This window comes from Suncus etruscus, chromosome 18 (assembly GCF_024139225.1).
Source record: "Suncus etruscus isolate mSunEtr1 chromosome 18, mSunEtr1.pri.cur, whole genome shotgun sequence".
Lineage (NCBI taxonomy): Eukaryota > Metazoa > Chordata > Mammalia > Eulipotyphla > Soricidae > Suncus > Suncus etruscus.
This window is the reverse complement of record NC_064865.1, coordinates 57,126,210-57,147,074: the sequence shown is the minus strand read 5'-3', so window position 1 is coordinate 57,147,074 and position 20,865 is coordinate 57,126,210. Positions and strand designations below refer to the sequence as shown.

Here is a 20,865-nt window from a genome sequence, read left to right as displayed (position 1 = left end):
TGGGTAGGATGTGACAGGCTGATAACAAAAAAGATTGTGCTTCTGTGTTTAGGAAAGACAGAGTAAAGGTAAGATTAGGGAAAGCAGGGTGTGTGCTCTGGGTATTTAAACAGTGTGTGCTTAACATGATTAGCTACACCATCCCATCTGTGACAAAAGTCTGAATTCAATTCTCAGCTTCTAGACTCAGTTTTAAAGCTTCCAACGCTGGAGGATTGGGCAGGGACACACCCAGTTCTCCTGACACTCGTGAAATAACTGGTCTCAGGTCTGTTGTTTTGCTTGCCCCTTTCCCCCTCCTCTCTAGGTCTTGTTTCTATCAGCAGAAAAGTCCCTTATCTATCGAAAAGTCATCTATTTTTTCCAGTTTTAGTCTTCCCAACAGCAACAGAAACTGGTGTTGGTTCACATCAAAACACATTTGGACACTCTTCATCACTCCTACAATCACGCATGATTTCCTCCCACCATCATTCTGTGTTGATAACAAGCCTTCAGATAGATGAATGCGTGTTCATGTTGTCTCTCAGAAAACCAGGTTGTAAGATAACCAATGTCTTCCACTGATATGTTGATTTAAGGTGGTACTTCTAGAAAACATTGTTTTCATGTGACTCTTACTCAATTAAAATTTTTTTTTTTTTGTATTTGAGGCATACTAGGCAACGCTCAGAGGTTATTCCTGTCTCTGCAGTCAATAATTTCTCCTGGTGGTGTTCAGGGACCATATTTAATTCTAGGAATAAGACCAAGGTTGGCCAACATTCAAGTCAAGCACCCTAACTCAAGCCCATTGACTACTCTTTTAATTGACTCATTTTATTCCCTTACGATTGACAAATTTCAAAATATATTGAAAAATATTTTTTCAGTTTTTCTTTATGTTTTAGTAACACATGAATATATTATTACTTTTTTTTTTGTTTGTTTTTTGGGCCACACCCGGCGTTGCTCAGGGGTCACTCCTGGCTGTCTGCTCAGAAATAGCTCCTGGCAGACACAGGGGACCATATGGGACACCAGGATTCAGACCAACCACCTTTGGTCCTAGATCAGCTGCTTGCAAGGCAAACACCGCTGTGCTATCTCTCTGGGCCCCTATTATTACTTTTTTACTTGGAAAAAAAAAAGACACTGATTACATCATGTAAGTGGCTATTTTAAAAAATGAATGTGTGTCACTAAACCATTTCAGATGCTAATATTTTAGTATTTTCTATTGGCTAGTTGTCTGTCTCATATTCCATTCTGTCATCACTCTAAAATAAAACTATGTGTTGGATATCATAGCTTTCTCATGAAAGTATGTTGTGGGACTCTAAAGGAAAAGGAACTAAAACATTTACTCAAATCTACTCTGAGAATTTAGTTCAAATGTGATCTCATTAGTTTGGTAGTTACAAAAAAAAAGGCTACTTTAAGTTTTTTGCATTTCTGGGCATTACCAGAAAGTGGTACTCAGGATTACTTTTGGCATGAGGGCAAAGGTAGTTCTGGCATTGCTTGGGGGACCACATGGGATTCTAGGAATTTATGTTGGGTAGGATGTTGAAAGGCAAATGACCTACTCACTGTGCTATTGGTCTGGGCCCAAATGAACATCTTTAAAAATGCATTATTTATTACCAGTTTCTGAAAAACAAATTGACTTATTTGTTAACTGAGCAATTAGGAAACTACCTGATAATAGAATTAAATAATCCACCAGAAAATAGCTTCTAGATTTCACTGTTGAATACTTTGAATTGAAGTTAATTAGTATTGACTATATCAGCAATAGGAAGCTCATCAATTTTTTCTTCTGTAGAAAGGTAGTGGAATCCCAAAGTACAAAAAGCAATTACTATTAATAGTCTCATTCACTCGTCTAAAAACTGAATTTCAGTCTGAATCTCCATGAGAACAAGAAGATGTGAAGATGCTGGAGAATTTGGGGGTGATTCTGAACTTGTGGCCCTGTTGCTCTCTAAGACAACACAGGTCTAGTAAAGAAGAAATTTATGGAGACTGGTAAGTTACACAAAAGCTTTAGGTTCAGATCAAGGAGGTTTTCAAGTGCAGCCAAGTCAACAGATTAGAAGACAATGCTTGGATGGGTCTCATTCCATGGCTGCTTTCTGTCTTTCATATCCCTTTTATTGTATTTATTTTCTAAACCAATGTTGCCATGTCATAATTATTTACCACAGACATCCCCATCACATTCCCATTAATCCAAACACGAAGTCAAAGCACAGTGAGCTCCAATAGCATGTGGACTAATATCGATCTACCTGTCCCCAGTCTATTGTGTAAATTAGAAACAAATTAACATCCTTACCTTTGTAGATATTTAAGTAATGAATAGGGTCTCTTTCTTTAGAAGATAGAACTTTGGCAGAACTACCTTCTCAGAAATGTTCATGGAGAGATAGCACAGCAGTAGGATATTTGCCTTGCATGCAACCAAACCAGGATGGATGGTGGTTCAAATCCTGGCATTCCAATTGGTCCCCATGTCTGCCAGGAGCAATTTCTGAGTGCAGAGCCAGGAGTAACCCCTGAGCATTGCCGGGTGTGACCCCAAAACAAACAAACATAAAAACAAATGTTCATAAAAACGTGGGTCTCTTCAACAATATTTTCACATTTCAAGCAAATATGTGTATGAGTAAAGGCAGAAACCTGAAAATTATTATAGTTTCTTGTCCTGACAACTAATTTATATCCTTATTTTCTTGAATCCTTATTTTCTTTATTTATGCTCACAACAAACATTCTTCACTGTCAATATATTTGGTAAGCTGGAAGTGGCAGATAGGAAAAGTTTTACTGACGTTTCAGAGACATTGTTGTCTCTAACAATCACAACATTCACACTGAAACTATGAACTGGGAACATATATTTTTGTCACATATATTTAAATAATTTTATTGATTATGCACAATTATACAGTGTTAGCATTGATGTGGTTCAGTATGCTATCCCTAGCAAATCATAAAATAAAATAAAATAAACAGTTTTATAATACCCTTCTAAAAATAACAAATGTCTCATTTTATTATGATTCAATAATATCTGAGAATTGCATGTATTTTTTTGGTATTGGACAACCCTCGAGGTGCTCAGGGATTACTGTTTATTCTGTGCTCAGATATCAATCCTAGTGATTCTTGGAGAGAATTAGGTGGTGCCAGTGATCAAACCTGGGTCAGCCACGTACAGAACAAGAGCCTTAGTACTTGTACTTTCTCTCAGATCCATTAAATATAATTTTAGTTACTCTCAAATATGGAACTATGAAATTGTTAAAATTATTCATTTTTGTAGAGCAGTTAGAATGCAGTTACGACCATTAAAGGGAGCAACAAATTGATTGTTTTTTTAATGATTAAACACAGTATGTGTAGCCTGAACAATGAGTACCTGAACAATGAAACATTTTTGGAGTCCTTTCTTCAATACATAGTACATATATATTTTTCACTATCTCCATTTTGAAACATAGAACTCACTTATGTAGTTCAACTTAGCACAAAGAAACAAAGAAATGACTCAAGAAACTGGGCAGACAGACCAGAATCAGATTCCTCTGTGACTCAGAATAGCCATTCTCACTGCAGGTCAAGAGAACCAGCAGGACGTCTCTCTCTCTCTCTCTCTCTCTCTCTCTCTCTCTCTCTCTCTCTCTCTCTCTCTCTCTCTCTCTCTCTCTCTCTCTCTCTCTCTCTCTCTCTCTCTCTCTCTCTCTCTCTCTCTTTCTCTCTCTCTTTCTCTGTGTGTGTGTGGTGTTTGCCAACCACACAGCCCCAAAAGACTGAGGCAGACAGACCAGCACTGTAGTCTTCTTTGTGACTCAGAAAAACCATTTTTACCCCAGGTCAGTGCTCCGTCTTTTCACTGCTCACTTTGTGGCTGCACATTTCTTTCAGTTAATGAACAACACTTTAACATATCAAAAGCATCTCCACACACCAGCAGTTACAATGGAAAAGAACATGGAGCCCCACCAAATGTAGTGAATGGAGATTATAGTTTGAAGACTCAATGAGTATCAGCCACCCAGTTAGCTTCTCTGATAAGGACTTTAGAGAGCAAATGTTGAGGATGCTCGAGGAACTCAAAGAAACCATAGAACAGACATCAATAAGACTCAAGAGGATGTGAGAGTAGAAATAAGAAAACTTGAATCATAAATGACAGAAATAAAAACCTTTCAGATAAAGTAAAAAATTGACTAGATGTCTTTTTTGTTTTCAGTGACATATATAATTTCTTTTAAAATACTCTACACTGGGGCCCAGAGAGATAACACAGCGGCGTTTGCCTTGCAAGCAGCCGATCCAGGACCAAAGGTGGTTGGTTCGAATCCCGGTGTCCCATATCCCCCGTGCCTGCCAGGAGCTATTTCTGAGCAGACAGCCAGGAGTAACCCCTGAGCACCACCGGGTGTGGCTCCCCCCCAAAAACCCAAAAAACAAAAAAGCAACATTCTTCCTTTAAGGTGGCACAAACTCTGCCCTCTTTCAAAAAGGCTAAGTCTAAACCGCGGTGGTTTTGCTGTACAACTTCAACAAGAGAGCCGACAGTTTCAGTAAGATATTTTAAACCTTCCTCCAGTTCCTTGACATTTCTATCAATAGCACATGTAAGCTTTGATTAAACTGACTTTGTGAAGTGATTAAAGAAGCAATACCAGTTCCTGCTCCAGCAAAACCCAAACCTAAAACAATAGCAAGAGTAATAGCAGTGATGGGTTCACGCTTATGTCTAGACATAGTAATTTTCTTATCCCATAGCAAATCATCAACAGGTCTAATGGTCAATCTAGGCATTAACAAAACTAAAACACAATAATCACGATGGGCAAGAAACATTTCAGTAATAATATGGGGAAAAAGTCCAGTGGAGCAAGCAAAATAAGTGGAGTTGGGGGCTTGAATGAAGATGGAACAGTTGTTAACCACAATGGTTTGATTGCAAATGTCCAATAGTTGGACAGGGGGACGCATATACGGTTGGAGTAAGCAAGTCCCACGCCCATGACCTGTCTTAAAGTTAAGCCTTGGTGCAACTTAGCTCTCCATCGGTTGTTGGTGACAGTGGGCCTGCCAAAGGTCGCAATCCCTTCGGAGAAGGGCGGCTGGGCAGAATAACAAATCCAGCATTCCTCGTAGATTGGGTCAGTTAGGGCTGCAGTGGATGCGTTGATCATATCGATGATTAGCTGGGAAGATGAAACAGGTCCGGCAGAAATGGTGGGCTGAAGGACTGGAACAGTGGGTGGCTAACACAGAGGTGGCAGCAGGGGTGGCAGGCTCTTTCGAGGTGGATGAAGACACGTCTGCAGGAGGTCTATAAGAAACGGCTTGGCAGGAGGCAAATGATTATAGGTTTGGGAGGGAGTGAGGCCACGGGATGTAGCATAACATTGGGGCCTATAGCTTTTTTAAAGATAAGCTAGGACTTGTTAAAGATAGTATAAAAAAGGTCGAACATAGCCTGGAAGAAAGACAAAAGCAAAGAAAGCAAAGTGAATCTTGGTATCAAAATTGGTTTTCGACATCCCCCTGGCTCTCAACCTTACTACCTAGCTTGCTGGGACCATGCATAGGAGTTCTGCTGCTCATTTCTTTTGGCCCTTGGGCATTTCGTAAATTAACAGATTTTGCTAAAACTCAGGTTGACTTTGCCACCAAGAAGACTATAACTGTCCATTAACAATATCTGAAGGCTCTGGATGCTGACTTTATTGACCCCGCTTCTGCTGGGCTCTTAAGCCCTGGAGGACCACTTTCCCAGGATGCCCTGCATCTTGAAAAGCTAATCAGACCATCCTTGTGGTCCCGGCTGTGGAGTAGCCAAAGACAGAAATAGCTCGGTGCCAGGAGTCAGAGTCACACTCCCACATATAATTAATGATTGGGCAGAACAAAATTATTTCATTGTTTTGAGTGCTAACCCTGGAGCCCTATCGAGCAGGCCTAAGACAGGCTCTTCACCCACCTTTTCTCTTACACACAGAAGGGGGATATGCCAGAGACCAAACCCTGATATGGAATTCTGCAGGACAAGCTACTCTGTGTGGCCTGAATGAGTAACCTAAGGAATTAGCTATTAACTAGCCCAAGAGCTCAAAAAAATGCCACAGCATTTTATCAGTCGCACATTCCAGGAAGCTCGAGACATCCTTGAAGCTTTACTATTTTAGGGTGAAAATGGTTCCTGTGTAAAGATAGCATACAAAGTTTATTCAAAGGATGCTCCCTGTGGAGACTGTAATGCTGGCTGTTCCATTTTGCTTCCTCTCCACCCCATGTTTAATCGTGCTTAAAAGAGCCTGTACCCTTCAATAAAGCGAAACCTTGATAAGACACTTTACTTGGTCTCTGTCTATTTTTCCCCCCATTCTCTTTTCAGGCTGGGTCCCTCTATACACCCACGGAATAACGGAGTCCTGCAGAATGGGACAAAAAAACATAAAAAAAAATAAAAAAAATTAAAAAGGAAGTAAAAAAAAGTGACCCCTTCCTGGCAATATGCATCAGTAGGAGAGACCTGTAAGGTGAACAATTTACCCTGAGCTGCAATGGTAGGTGTTGTACCCACACTTGGCCCCAACCTGGTTGATTTGTGCTGCAGATGGGCTAGTGTTGCTAAGCAGAACCTTCGTGGGGTCCAGAAACCTTTCATGGAGAGAGAAGCGTGAGCACGAGTGGACGAATATAAAATATGAAATAAATGAGACCACACAAATTACATTGTGTGGGGACCCTCGCCCAAGGAACGAGAGACAAATTTACTTTTCAGTTGATGACATTTATAAGCACAAACTCTGGTATGCAAGGTGTTCTCAAAGAGCAGGAGAGCGAAACAAGCCTTAAATTTACATATTAAAAGACTGTTCTTCAGGTGAGAAAGAACTCTGCTGGAGGGCAGTGAAACCAGAACTGGGGATGTTTTTGGTTTAGCAAAAAGCAGGTTTTTCAAGAAACCAGGAGAGAGACAGAGATATTTATGGTGTTTATAGAGTTTAGGGGGGATGGAAATAATTGTTTACCATCATAGAGCTAGACTCAGAAAAACAAGCTGTTGGTGCCAGGTTATACGAACTAGCCAGCAGGGAACTTCTGGTAGGCTTTTGGTACTGACATTTCTTTGTCTGTAGGAAAGCTGAGGCTGGATTTCTATAGTGGCCAAACAGAGAAAAAAAAATGTAATGTTACAGCCATGTTGGAATTACCGCCAATGATCCACGCAAAGGGTCAAATGATTGACTTCGCTAAGCGGGCCTTTTGGCAAATAATTCTTTTAGAGGAAAGGCACTGTACCAGGGAAGGAAAAAATCACATCTGGTGCATGCTTTCCTTAAATGGGAAGTAACAGAGTTGCATAATAATATTATAATAATATAATCAAATGATAATATAGTATGGTAATAATCATATAATAATATGATTGCATAATTAGGGATTACTAAAATTAGGGGCTAGAAACTGAAAAGGGAAATCAGCCCCCCCCCAACCTTGGCGGGTGTTCCGCCCCTTAAGGAAGTCGTCACTGCCTCGGCCCCACCTCTACCCCCACCTCACGAATCATTGGTGTTGTCCTGGCGGAAGTCCAGCCCTCAAGGACTCTCCTTCCCCTCCCACTTCCCATCCTATATAAGGGGGTGATCAGGGAAACACGTGGTCTTTGGTTCTGCTGGGAATCCATAGACCCTGGCCATTCATAATGGTCAGTATTAAAGCACTTTTCAAAGCATCTGCTGGAACTCATAAGCCTCTTCATTTCTCTGCGCCGGGTAACTAAATTAGGACTTCCGGACCTTTCAGTTTGGCGAGCCAGCCAGGAGTCCTCAATTCTGCCCGGCACAGAGAGCTATGAACAGGTGTCTGGTGAGTTCTGATGTGTGTGTGTGTGTGTGTGTGTGTGTGTGTGTGCGCGCGTGCTTTGCTTCGTGTCTGTCTTAGTCTGAGATTATGTTGTATTCTGTGACCAGCGGAAAGCTGACTTTGTGGTGGCTTGGCTAATGTTATGAGCTCTTTGCTCGATGTGGAAACCGAGTAGAAGCAGACTTTGTTTCATAGGGGGGTTAGAGTCCCCCCGGAGGGGGGTTAGAGTCCCCCCGGGTGACTAAGGGATCTTCCACCTGATGTGTTTCCAGGTGTGTGTGGTCCTCCACCTGACGCGTATACCAGGTGGGCAGGAAAAGTTGACGAGCTTTGGCTGCTTAGATCACAACCCTGGTGGTACCCCAGGGGTTCAGTAAGAGCGGCGGGAAGACGTTCCCGCTGCTGCTAGGAGGTTGTCTGCCTGTGATTTGTGGAGCTCAAAAACTTGGTTGTTATTAGCATAGCCGTCTGTCTAGGAATCTGTGAATTTTACAGTTGTGTCTCTGGATGTTCGTTTGACTCCCCTCTGACTGCCTCCTTTGCCTGTCCGCCTTCCTGGCGATTCTACAAGTTTGATGAGACAAATTCAATCCACCCCACTTACTCTGACACTAGAACTTTGGGAAAAGATTACTTGAACGCATTTGTTTGGGTTGTTTCCATGTGGCGCCACTGTTTGTCTGTTTGTTTTTGTCTGTGTGTTCTATGTTTTTTTTCTTTGGTCTAACCACGGGACGCGCGACCCCCGCCGCCCGTGGCGCTGCGAGAGGGCGCCCGAAACCCGCCTAACCCGCTCCCCACCCAACCAGGAAGCGGGCGCGTGCAAGGGCCACGCTAGGAACATGGCGGAGGGTGTTGGAGATTGCAAATCCCAGATTTCTCAAATGGCCATCAGGGACAAATTTTCCCTGGAGAATTTCTGAACTTTGCCATCCCCAATTATCCTGCCATGTGTTCAGGCCAAAAAGAGCAACTGCCGCTTTTGTTCTAGCTGAAGAAAAAAAAAATAAGTGCTTTTAAACTCCAGACTGAAGAAATTCACTAAGCCCCAGGGCAAACCATTGTCCTCCCAGCCTCACCCTCACCTGGCTGGGGAATGTAGATCATTTACATATCAAAAAAAAATCTAGCTAATGGTTTGAAAGTCAGGAAAAAAAACTTTGAGCCTTTAAATTTCTAACTTAAAGTTTTTTTTTTTTAAAAAAATATAAGAGGATGTTGCAGATTACTGTTGTTATTTTTGTTTGTTTGTTTTTCGGTGCACGTGAAGATTTTTAGCAGCGGAACCACTGCTAAAGAATGAGTGAAGAAGTTTTTTTTTTTTTAAAAAAAAAAAAAAAGGGAAGGAAAAGAGAAGGAGCCAAATGGTAGGGCGTTTGCCTTGCATGCAGAAAGGAAAGTGGTGTAAAAAATTAAAAATGTGTAATAAAAAATCTGCATAATCAAGCTAAATAATTATTAATATGTCTCTAGGTTAAAAAAAAGAGTGTAAGTGTTTTTAAGCATGTTCTACCAAAAGTAGTAAGCATTCATTCTTTCTGGTTTTCAACATTAATTTGTGTAACGTAAATTGCTGGTGTTTCAATTGCTGGTGTTTTCTGTTTAGAAAACTAAGTGAATTTCTATATTTAAAATCAAGCATAATTAAAATATTATTTTGCAATTTTTCATTATATGTTACGAAGAACATTAATATTTGTATCACAGAAGGTTTTATAAAATTGGTCATGGTTTTAAAAATGTATAAAATATTTCGTTGTTAAAAAAAGATTCTAAAATTATCTAAGTAATTTAAGTAATATTTGCTTTTTCTCTTCTCCCAGAACCTTTTAGTACCATTTATATCATGGCATCATGTTGCTTTGCACAAGATACAAGCAGATGGCTTTTCTCTCTGCATGAGGAGTAGTCCTCATGCAAACAGAAAATCAAAAAAAATTAGTGAAGGGACCCCAAAGCCCTCTTTCAGAGGAATAATTGGAGTTAAGGTGGTGTGGCAAGCAGGCATCCTCAAGCATTTGGCTGAAAAGACCGGCGAGAGACTGAAATAAATGGCCTGAGTAAGGAAATTGAAGATTTTCCTAGAAGATCATCACAGCCTGTGGGCCCTGCTCTCCCCCTCAATCTCAGAAGAAGAGAATTCGAGGTCAGTCTCTTCCAAACCTGGAGAGGAGTGGAACAGACAAGTCACCTCTAAAAATTCCTGCAGAGGGTGAGATGCCCAGCCAGAAGAACCTCATGCTGAACCAACCAACTCATTAGCCAAACCTGAGTGACTGTGAAAAACCTGCAGTGTCCACAACCTATCCTCAGAAAAGCTCTGTAAGTAATGGGGGTGCCCCAGATGGAGATTTCTCCAACAGTGCTGTATATGTGCAAAGGAAAAAGCCAAGTTATTCAAATACCTGGTAAGGTACAAGGTAAAGGTGGAGAGAAAAACCATTTTTGGTAGCTAATTAAAATTCTAGTGGGCCTAACTTAAAACCTACTTCTTTGAAGTAACTTATGCAAAAATGCTCTTACTAGTTGTAAATGCGAATGTTAGTCTAACTGAAGTAACTCAAAACTGTTTATTCATAATGCTAAAATGCTTTGTTTTCTGTTGATTAATTTGTGCTATCATTACAGACAATAAGAACAGCTGTGCCATTCAAGTTGTGCTATTTACTGCTCCAAGGCCTGAGTGGGTTAAGTAATATTCCCCTGTATAATTGATCTGATCCTTTTCAGGTGTTAAAACTGCAAAAGTGAACCAGTTAACTGCTCCTTTAGAAAAATATGAGATTTCACCCTATCTAGAAATTGAAACTGCAGTCCCCTGTCAGCCTGAAGTAGCTACAGAAGATTGATCTTCGACCACGTTCCCTCTAATAACTTCTAGGGTGATGAAATCTCTAAAGCAAAATGGTCATCAGAAAAAGCTATAAGGGAAATAAGGGGAAAAGAAAGGCCACAGGAATTAATAAGCCAAGTTAACTACTAAGAATAACATTATGCCTATCTATCCCAGAGGTTAAAGCAGGTAGCAAAAATTATGTTTCTCTTGGTAATGTTAAAAAGTAAAACAGTCATTAATAAAAATAAAATTTCTTCATCTCTGTCTAACCCAGTGCAGAAAAGGCAACTGGAGTTTAGGGCTTTCTACCCCAACAGCTGTTTAAGTTGCAGAAATGGTGTCAGCAGAAACCTCCTTATTTTCGTTGTGAAATTCACAGCCTATGAAAAAAAAGCAACCATATGGGGCCCCGCCCAGTGCAAATGTTTTCTGAGTCTTATAATGTTTTTCTCTCCCCCCTTCCACTCTCCTAGCAGCTCGGCCGGCCGCCATCGATGCCCCCTACAAAGCCAAGTCTGAAAGGGACTCAAACAGGCATATAAGCCCCAGAAGCCGAGAGACCAGGTCCTAGTAAATCTAGTAAATCGGTACCGCTCGCAAACACTAGAGCCTATGTGGAAAGAACTGCTGTCAAGGTGAACTGCATGCTTCCTGGGTTCACGCCTTCCATCTAAAACCTGGAAAGTGGAGCACACTGAGAATCCCCTCAAGATACGGGTCCGGCGGGCACACTTCAGCCCTAATGCACTCACTGACTCTGGCAATGCTCTCCCTGGCACTTGCTAAAAAAGGGCTTAATCAGGTCATGCACCCAGATGAACTGGTGAAAAGACTATATGGAAACCCCTGTGACTGAAGGGTGGGGGCATCAAATCAATAGTAGGCTTGTGTAAAACTAGAACCGCTTACCTCCGGTCCCCTACTCCTTCCCATGTGGTGGTGGGGAAGCCGAAATGGGGGTGTAAAGCAAAACCTCAGCCTTTGCCTCCCTCTTGGGGGTGGGGGGAAAAATTGGCCTCTGGCTGTCCCTGTCTAACTAGGTAATCTAACCTTTGCTTCTTCTAGCTGTACTTATGTCAAAAGGTAGTCCTGTTTAGCTTTAAATCTTCTGTTTGCTATTCATAACAGCACCAAATCTGTAAACCTGGGTCAGGTAGGAGGTACTCAGTGCTCAGAAGTCCTGCCTGCTCCCTCTAGCCCAGGGTATTTACCTCCGGAACGGGTATAAATGTGTGGTAAAAATTTGGCTTATACATCCCAGCATTAGTGCTCAAAAGTAGCAGGTAAATTGGTAACTGGGGGAGCAGGGCTAGCAGAACTAGCGGGGCTAAACAAAAATAACAAACTCTCACAAAAGTTAATTTCAAATGTGTAAAACAGAATCAAGCACCATCAAGAGTAGCTGGCCAAGATAAAAAGCTATTAAATGGTCCCTTATGGTCTTTATGAAATGGAATTCTCCCCTATCTAATACCCCTACTGGGGCCCCTCCTAAGCCTTTTTACTTCTGGTAGCCATTGGCCCATGCAGGGTTAGCTCATGCAAATAATTATGACCAGTAATATCAGAAAGTAAAGGCCCCAAATCACATTGGCTTCTAGGATTAGAAGCCTCCAGTACAAGAAGTGGGGATTGAAAAGGGAAATCAGCCCCCCCCCCCAACCTTGGCGGGTGTTCCGCCCCTTAAGGAAGTCGTCACTGCCTCGGCCCCACCTCTACCCCCACCTCACGAATCATTGGTGTTGTCCTGGCGGAAGTCCAGCCCTCAAGGACTCTCCTTCCTCTCCCACTTCCCATCCTATATAAGGGGGTGATCAGGGAAACATGTGGTCTTTGGTTCTGCTGGGAATCCATAGACCCTGGCCATTCATAATGGTCAGTATTAAAGCACTTTTCAAAGCATCTGCTGGAACTCATAAGCCTCTTCATTTCTCTGCGCCGGGTAACTAAATTAGGACTTCCGGACCTTTCAAAACTATATGGGATAGACAAATAAATGTCTCTTTTATGGGTGTCACCATTCCCTCATCCCACGCTTAGAGACACTTATTGGTTATTCCTTGTTCTATGCTCAGGTATTATCTCTGCTAGTGCTCAGGGGGACCATATGGGATATTGGGAATCAAACCAGGGTTGACAACATATAAGGCACGTGTCATATTTGTTGTCTTATTGCTTTGGCCCCCTATATGTAAAGTTACGTACTTGAGACTTTTCTTCTTTGGAGCTCTAAGTTTCTATTGATCACTCTTTTGTAAAACTTCTTTGTGTGATTGGAAGAAGAACATTTATCGGGTTAACACATTTGCTCAGTGTAAGGCAGGGGGTTCCAACTTGGTGTTGCTGTAAGTGGTGAGGCAGATGTGATAGTCCTCCTGTGTCTGACTCTGGGTGAGAAGGACACATTGATTCATACCCAATTGTAGCACATTTTTGAAATGCTGAAAGAAAGGAACTTTCAACTTAGAATTCTATTCCCAATAATCACGTCAGGCAGAGCCAAAAACAATGGGGTCTAGGGATGCAACTCAGAGAATTTGCTTTACTGTTATAAGACTTCAATTTTATTATATTATTATCTATTTTGGGCGCATGGTTGTTTTTAGATCACAATCACAAATCCTGAGGGGTTATTTCTTGCCTCACACAGGAATTACGCTTGGAGGACTCAGGATGTCCAGGATCAAACCTGGGTTGGCCACATGCAAGGCAAGTATTGTTTCTGTTGTATTCTTCTTTGCCCCTCCCACAAGACCTTCTTGTTGTTGTTGCTATTGCTGCTGTTATTATTATTTTTACTAGTTATTATCAGGTCTCTAATTCACGACTCATTCTGCATACTGAGCAATATTGATCTCCTAGAATTAATAATGATTTATAATTATTATTTTAATAAATTTTATGGTAGGATATAGCTAGCACAAAGGTAATAGAATTCTAATAATTTTTAGTATGACAGTTTTACTGACTGAAAGTTCTAAAGAGATCTAGTATTTGAGGACATATGGGAAGATGGCTTGTGAGAGAATGGAAATTTTTTGTGTTTTTATTTTGTTTTGGGACTATATCAAGTTGTGTTCACAGGCTACTTGGGAAATACTCTGGGACTGCTCTTGGCTCCCTGTTCAGGGGTCATTCAAGGTGGTGCCTGGGGGGACCATGACAAGTCTGTGACAGGGATCAATTATGGGCTGTTCACATACAAAGCATGTACCCCTACCATTTGAACTACCCTCCTGGACCCCAAAAGACTGGAAATTAATCAGTGACGTGATTCATTATAAGTTGGATCTGGTTAAAGTAGGTGAAAAATTCATTTATGGTTAAATTTAAGGAGTAGTTTATAATTATTATTATTATATATTTACAGTATTATTTAGACTATTTTTTTAACTGTGAGAAAAAATTGAATCTTTAAAGAAGACAATGAAATTTTTCAGAGTTGAGACTTATGGCATGTTTAGGGAGTTATCTATATTTTGTGAAATATACAAAATTGTAGAAGAGGGAGATTGATTAGTTATCTTCTGGCATCTCTTTGATAGTCACTGCCCCTGAGGATTATCTCTGGACAATTGGGTAACCTCAGTTAATTAACAGTACAGGAGATAAATCCCTCAAGCCTTCCCATTGGTAAATAGGCTTGGTTCTTGTCCTGAGTAGCCCATTCCTGGTGCAGTTTCATATCACCTTTTCTGGCTGCCCATAAGGATGTCTCTGTCATACAGACATTGTTTGGAGCAATTTTACTGATAGCTTGACACAGTCTTTTACATCTCAGTCCACCTGAAAGCAGAATGCAGATCTCTAGAACCATGTGAAGATATGGGAAGTGTGCCAGAGAAGGTGGCCGCTTAAGAAAGTTTCTGGATTACCCAGTGCTGGTATAATTAATCTTTCCACTCTGTATAGCCTGATACCTGATTTTACATATCTAAACTGCGTTACTCTACATGAAGGATATATATTTGGAAACGAGGTAGGAAAAGGGTTTATGATTTATAGAAAAGGTGAACATATATGAGTGAATGGTATGGGACTCAGTCTCAATGATAATTTAGAAATAGACATAAGAAATTAGAAATCATTTAGTTTTATTTTTAGTAAGGCCTGTGTTTAAGTCAATGCCCACAATAGTTTGCATATGTCTACTAGCAAATTTAACAAATAACAGATATCCTTCAAGTTTCAGAGCTAAATAAGATTATTCCTCTTAGAAGTTAGCTATTGTTCTGAGAGATTTTATCCTCTATATTTATTAAACATCTCTATAAGAATTTGGAAATGAATTAAATATAACCTATTTACATATTATAAAATATGCTTAGATAGAACAACAGTATGTTTTAAAATTAAATATCCAAGTATTAGACCATATTTTTCTATTCTTTCTCCAATTTCTTATTCTCTGTGATTTTGGACACAAATATTTATTTGTGCTAATATTTATTCTGCCTTGAATTTTATTATTAGTATCTGTAAATTTTTAACATTTAAACCATTCAATTTTTTTATTGAGATTGTTATGGCATTGAAATCACTGTCTGAGCTCACAGTGCTGTTATACTGTTTTCTGATCATGTGTCAGAATCTACCCCACAAACTCATCATTGTCGAGTTCCTTCCCCAAAGTCCCTTTAGCCCATCTAAATCTTATTAGATGTAGTTTTGTTTTGTTTTTCTGGGGCCATATCCGGGGGCTCTTGGGAGTTACTCCTGGATTCGCACTCAGAAATCATTCCTGGAGGCTTTGGGGACCATATGGAATACCGTGGATCAATTCAGATTTGTCCTGGTTCGGTTGTGTGTGCAAGGCAAATGCACTACCACTGTGCTATTGCTCTGGCCCAATTGATGTAGTTTTTAAATGTTTGTTTCTCCTCATAAAGAGGTGCAGAACTACTTAAAACATCTATGGGGTCTTTAAAATGTTAGGGCAAAATTTACAATGAGGAAGTTCTATTCTCAGGATAGTGTATCAATCCATTTATGATTTGAATGTATTAGTAAACAAAAAATGATTTATCTTCATCTGAGTGAAAATGTTAATTCTAAGAGAAAAAGGAAGAGAAATGGTGATATGAATGTCTGAGAGCCTGGTGGGTTAGGCAAAAGACATACTGATATGGGGTGACATTGCTGTGAAGTGTAATGTAGATTAAGTTCCATTCTATCATCCATGCACACCCTGGTCAATGATTTTAGCAACTAGTTCATGTTCTCTGAATTATGTACCCTACAAACACTGTCATGTGGATATTATATGTTAGGGTCACAGATACACCTTTTCTTAGAATGTAGCTTGCAGGTGAAAGGGCACCTCATGGTTATGAGGATTCTGAAATCTTTGTAGGGAGTCACTGCTCCTTAAGATTCATGGAATATACAATAAACAGTATTTGTTATTCTGGCTAGATAGACAATTTTTTTGTCTTTATACAATTGTGAATTTCATTATAGTTATATCTGTTGAACTGATATGTTGTACTACCTTCTATTATGTATGTATATACAACAAATTATTGATTTTGGTGGTTTATTTCCCTTGTAACTAAATTATTTGAGAAGAACATGTCAGTAACTGAAAACTTTCTAAATATGCTCTTACCACTAATTGCTTATTTCACCTTAACTTTTTATATTTAGAGCTTTTTAACATTCAGGTTTGTAAATATTACACAATTTTTACATACCAATGAGCTATACCCAGACCTGATTCATATTTTAATTATCCTTTGAATAATTAAAAATTACTTCACTCATAACACTATGAGAATACTAGACTGTATAACAACTCTTATACAGAATTCCCAGAAAGAGACATATAGGAAATTCACTAATATTGGGGGATGTCTTTTTTTAATGATATTTTATACAGATAAAATATCTTACAGATATTCATTTCTTCATGTTTCCTTTAACTTTTACTTATATATCTTTGAGTTGCCATTGATTTGATAGTGTATCTTTTTTTATCTATGTACATTTATCTGCTGAATCATTAGAGCAAAGTGATGACCAATCTTTCTTTTTTAATATATTTATTTTAATCATAGTGACTTACATATCATTGATGATAATATTTTAGGTTCATATTAACATAAAAACAGGGGAGTTCCCATCACCGAATTGTCCTCCCTCCACCTTAGCTCCCGTACTACCTCCCATATCCTCCTCCCTCATCCCCGGGACTGCTAGTATAAGTGGTCCCCTCTGTGCCTAGCTTACTACTTAGAGGTTCTACACTTGTTTGGTCTTGGTACCTCCATTATTTCCCACTCTAATTGGGAGGCAGGACTAGATAGTTCAAGTTATGTGGTTTTGTTTGAAGAAGAGAAAGGTACTAAACTGCGTAAAAAAAAAAATCAAATATGCCAAAAATGGGCTGAGTCCTTCTGGAGACTCATCCTAGGTTTGAGAGACGAAGGGGAAAAGAAGGGTGAAACACCACAACAGTACAAAAAGAAGTGTCAAGTAAAATATCCAGTGAGCACTCCAACAATAAAGATAAACACCACATAAAGGCTATGATCTTGAGGTAAAAAATATGGCAGAGCACACAAAAGAAGAAAAGAAAAGAAGAAAGAAAAACAAATATAAATGGAGACAACAACTTCAATAACCACACCAAAACAAAGAAATCGACAAAAACTAGATAAATAACTAAAAAAGAAATTGTTTTATGCTTTTTGCCTTTTTTTCTTTTTTCTTTTCTCCTGCACAGGCACAATAAATAATGGGGTCATTCGAAAAGGAATTCCCTCGGCCTAAGAGATACAGGGTTTCTCCACCCTTGAAGTATATTGGATAACCAATTTTTCAACCTAGATCACACATATGGATAAATCAAGACATAGTTACATTGATAACATTTTCCTAGGCTCTAATCTCACCTTTATCAAAAATTCCTATTAGTAACCTGCTATAAGTCTCCATGAAAAGAAAATCAGAAAAAAAAGTAAGTGTTAGTTACTGGATATTGGAGTTATTTTTTTGTTTGTTTTTGGTTTTCTTGGGTCACACCTGGCAATGCTCAGGGGTTACTCTTGGCTCCAAGCTCAGAAATCACTCCTGGAAGGCTCAGGGGACCATATGCGACACCGGGATTCGAACCAATGACCTTCTGCATGAAAGGTAAATGTCTTACCTCCATGCTATCTCTCCTGCCCCTGGAGTTATTTTTTAAAACAACTCTGTAAAGTTCATGAATATTAAGAGTTTTCCCTAAATTTCTATGGTAGATTCAGGCATCTTGTGGGCAATGGTGACTGTAATTATTAACTATGGAAATATTTTCAGGTTCTGTTTGAATATTTACAAATTTACTTACAAATATTATAAGAACTTATAGTATTTACATTTACAACTAAGTCATTTACTTACAAATACTATAAGAATATCTGGGAAGCAGTAAAAACATAGTGGACTAGATGGAGCAAAGAGGAAAATGTTAAAGTTATGCATATGACATTATTAGTTATAGACATATATGTTAAAGTGTATTATTAGCAGGGGCCAGAGAGGTGGCACTAGAGGTAAGGTATCTGCCTTGCAAGAGCTAGCCTAGGACTTACCATGGTTCAATCCCCCAGTGTCCCATATGGTCTCCACAAGCCAGAGCTGATTTCTGAGCTCATAGCCAGGAGTAACCTCTTAGCATCAAATGGCTCAAATAAACAAAAAAAAAATTATTATCAGCGGTTGGATAGTTAAAATACTGTTGAAATTTATGGCTTTAAGAGAAAATTCAAGATATAATATTACTTAGATCCTCATCAAAGTGCCCACATCCTCCATCAATGTTTCTAAGCCACTTCTTGTGTTCTTCTCTACCCCAGTGACTGAGTCTGCTCAGTCCAAGAGTTTGTCGTGGTTCAGTACTGTCAGTCCACATGCTTTGTCTATGTTTTACAAATGAGTGAGATCAGCTGGCTATTTGTTTTTCTCTCTTTGCATTATTTTGCTTAACATGACACCCTCCAGTTTGATATACTTTGCAGTAAACTCCATGCATGATTTAATATTTTCTTACAGGTGCAAAATATTTCCAGGGATATTCTGTAATGGAATTTAACTCCTGTGTGAGTATACTCTAGGTTATGAATTTGTGAGTTTTAAATGAATATTTAAAATGTTTATTTTATTTTAAAATAAATTCTACCTTTTTATTTGCTTGTGAGAATTGTAAGAAAAATATTCAAATCTCCCTTATCTCTGTTTCTTATTTTTTTTCAGAAATTGCTTTGCATTTTCTTATCATTTTTATTGTCTTTAAAATAGACATATGGAGATTACATTCTATTTCCTCAATCTAAAAGGTATTCCATGTAATGTATTTTATAAAAAAAATTCTACTGTTTAAATTTTATATGAAATGCCAATGATTATACTTCTTGGATAAAGCAGAACTAAATTGATATAATATGCCACTTATACTAACTTCTCACTAATTCATATAGATAGTTAAATAGAGATGGTCCACACCGTGCTCTGGATGTGCTCTGATTTTATTCTTGGCTCTGCATTAAAGGATCTTTGGGGGCGTTGGGAAACCCTATGAGATGCTGTTGGGCTTGGGGGACCATAGGGTTCTGTGAATCAAATCTGAGTCATCCACATGCATGGTGACTGCCCTGTCCACTGTACTATTGTCCCAGGGCCAAAACTTTTTTTTTTCATGATAGATGACCCTCCTCACTTTTATTGGAGATTATCTCTTCTTGTTTTCATTTAGGGGGTTAAACTGGTAATGGTTGGCAATGTGTGCCAGAAATCGAAACCCAGGGCATTGCATATGCTGGTTATATGCTTTGTTCCTGAGGCTACATTCTCAGTCCTGAAGATTCTTTTCGTGATTGAAACCAAACTACACTCATGTTTGTAACCACGATGTTTAAATAAAGATATTATAAAAAATAAACATAGAAAAAATTGTCAAATACTTTATCTTGACAGGAGACACAAAGTGACAAATGATGGAACAGAAGAATGGAAGTTCCTTCACTGGGTTTATCCTACTGGGGTTCTCGGACAGGCCCCAACTGGAACGAATCCTCTTTATAGTACTGTTAATCCTCTATATGTTCACTTTGCTGGGCAACACCACCATCATTGCACTGTCCTACCTGGATCCCAATCTCCACACTCCAATGTATTTTTTCCTCTCCAATCTAAGCTTTCTGGACATGTGTTATACCACCAGCTCAGTTCCTCAGTTCCTGGTTAATGTCAATGGTGCAGACAAATCTATCTCCTTTGCTGGCTGTGTGTTTCAAATGTACATCTTTTCAGGCTTGGGAGGCACAGAATGCATGCTCTTAGGAGTCATGGCATTTGACCGCTATGCTGCTGTGTGCAGGCCTCTCCACTACACTGTCATCATGCACCCCCATCTCTGCTTCCTGATGGCTTCGTTTTCCTGGATCTCTGGTCTTTCCATCTCCTTAGTGCTGACTGTGATCATCTTCCTTTTGCCACGGTGTGGAAGAAACAAATTAGACCATTTCCTTTGTGAGCTCCCTGCAATTATCAAGCTTGCCTGTGTTGACACCAGTAGTACGGAGTCTGAGATTTTTTTTGCCAGTGCTGTTGTTCTTGTTATACCTGTTTCATTAGTCCTGTTCTCCTATGGTCGGATCGTGAGGGCCATCTTGAGAATCAAGTCTGCAGCAGGGAAGCGAAAAGCCTTTGGGACATGTGGCTCCCACTTCATTGTGGTGTCTCTGTTCTATGGCACAGCCATCTATGCTTATCTCCAGCCCAGTAACAACTATTCACAGGACCAGGGCAAGTTCACTACTCTCTTTTATGGTGTTGTTACCCCCATGATGAATCCCCTGATCTATACCCTGCGGAACAAGGATGTGAAGGGAGCAATGAGGAAAGTTTTTGGGAAAGTCTATGGTTTGATGACTGTGTGAGAAAGACACTTTAAAGGAAGGGTTCTGCATGCCAGAGTCTTTAAGATGTGTATCTTTATACATCACCCCCAAATTCCACTGTCAATGGCATTCCCTTTTTTGTGGTCTACTTGTAAAATTAAAATAAAAAAAATGTAAGCTCATGGATTTATTTCAGTTTCGAACAGACTAGACTATAATAATTGTTATTATATTTATTCTTTTAAACGGCATTATCTTTATTTTTATATATTT

General features: G+C 39.4%; 1 protein-coding gene and 1 pseudogene across 1 annotated transcript; one reads left to right on the top strand and one right to left on the bottom strand.

The window, feature by feature from the left end:
• LOC125996148 (histone H4-like) overlaps positions 1-20,865 on the bottom strand; it is a 267,502-nt pseudogene that overhangs the window by 30,749 nt on the left and 215,888 nt on the right.
• On the top strand, positions 19,684-20,631 carry LOC125995875 (putative olfactory receptor 2B8). Its single transcript, XM_049764835.1, has one exon. It carries the CDS (start codon positions 19,684-19,686, stop codon positions 20,629-20,631), a length of 948 nt encoding a protein of 315 aa, XP_049620792.1.

Bases quoted from the DNA above. Each gene is read 5' to 3' on its own strand.
- LOC125995875 (XM_049764835.1), top strand. From the start codon at position 19,684: ATGATGGAACAGAAGAATGGAAGTTCCTTCACTGGGTTTATCCTACTG.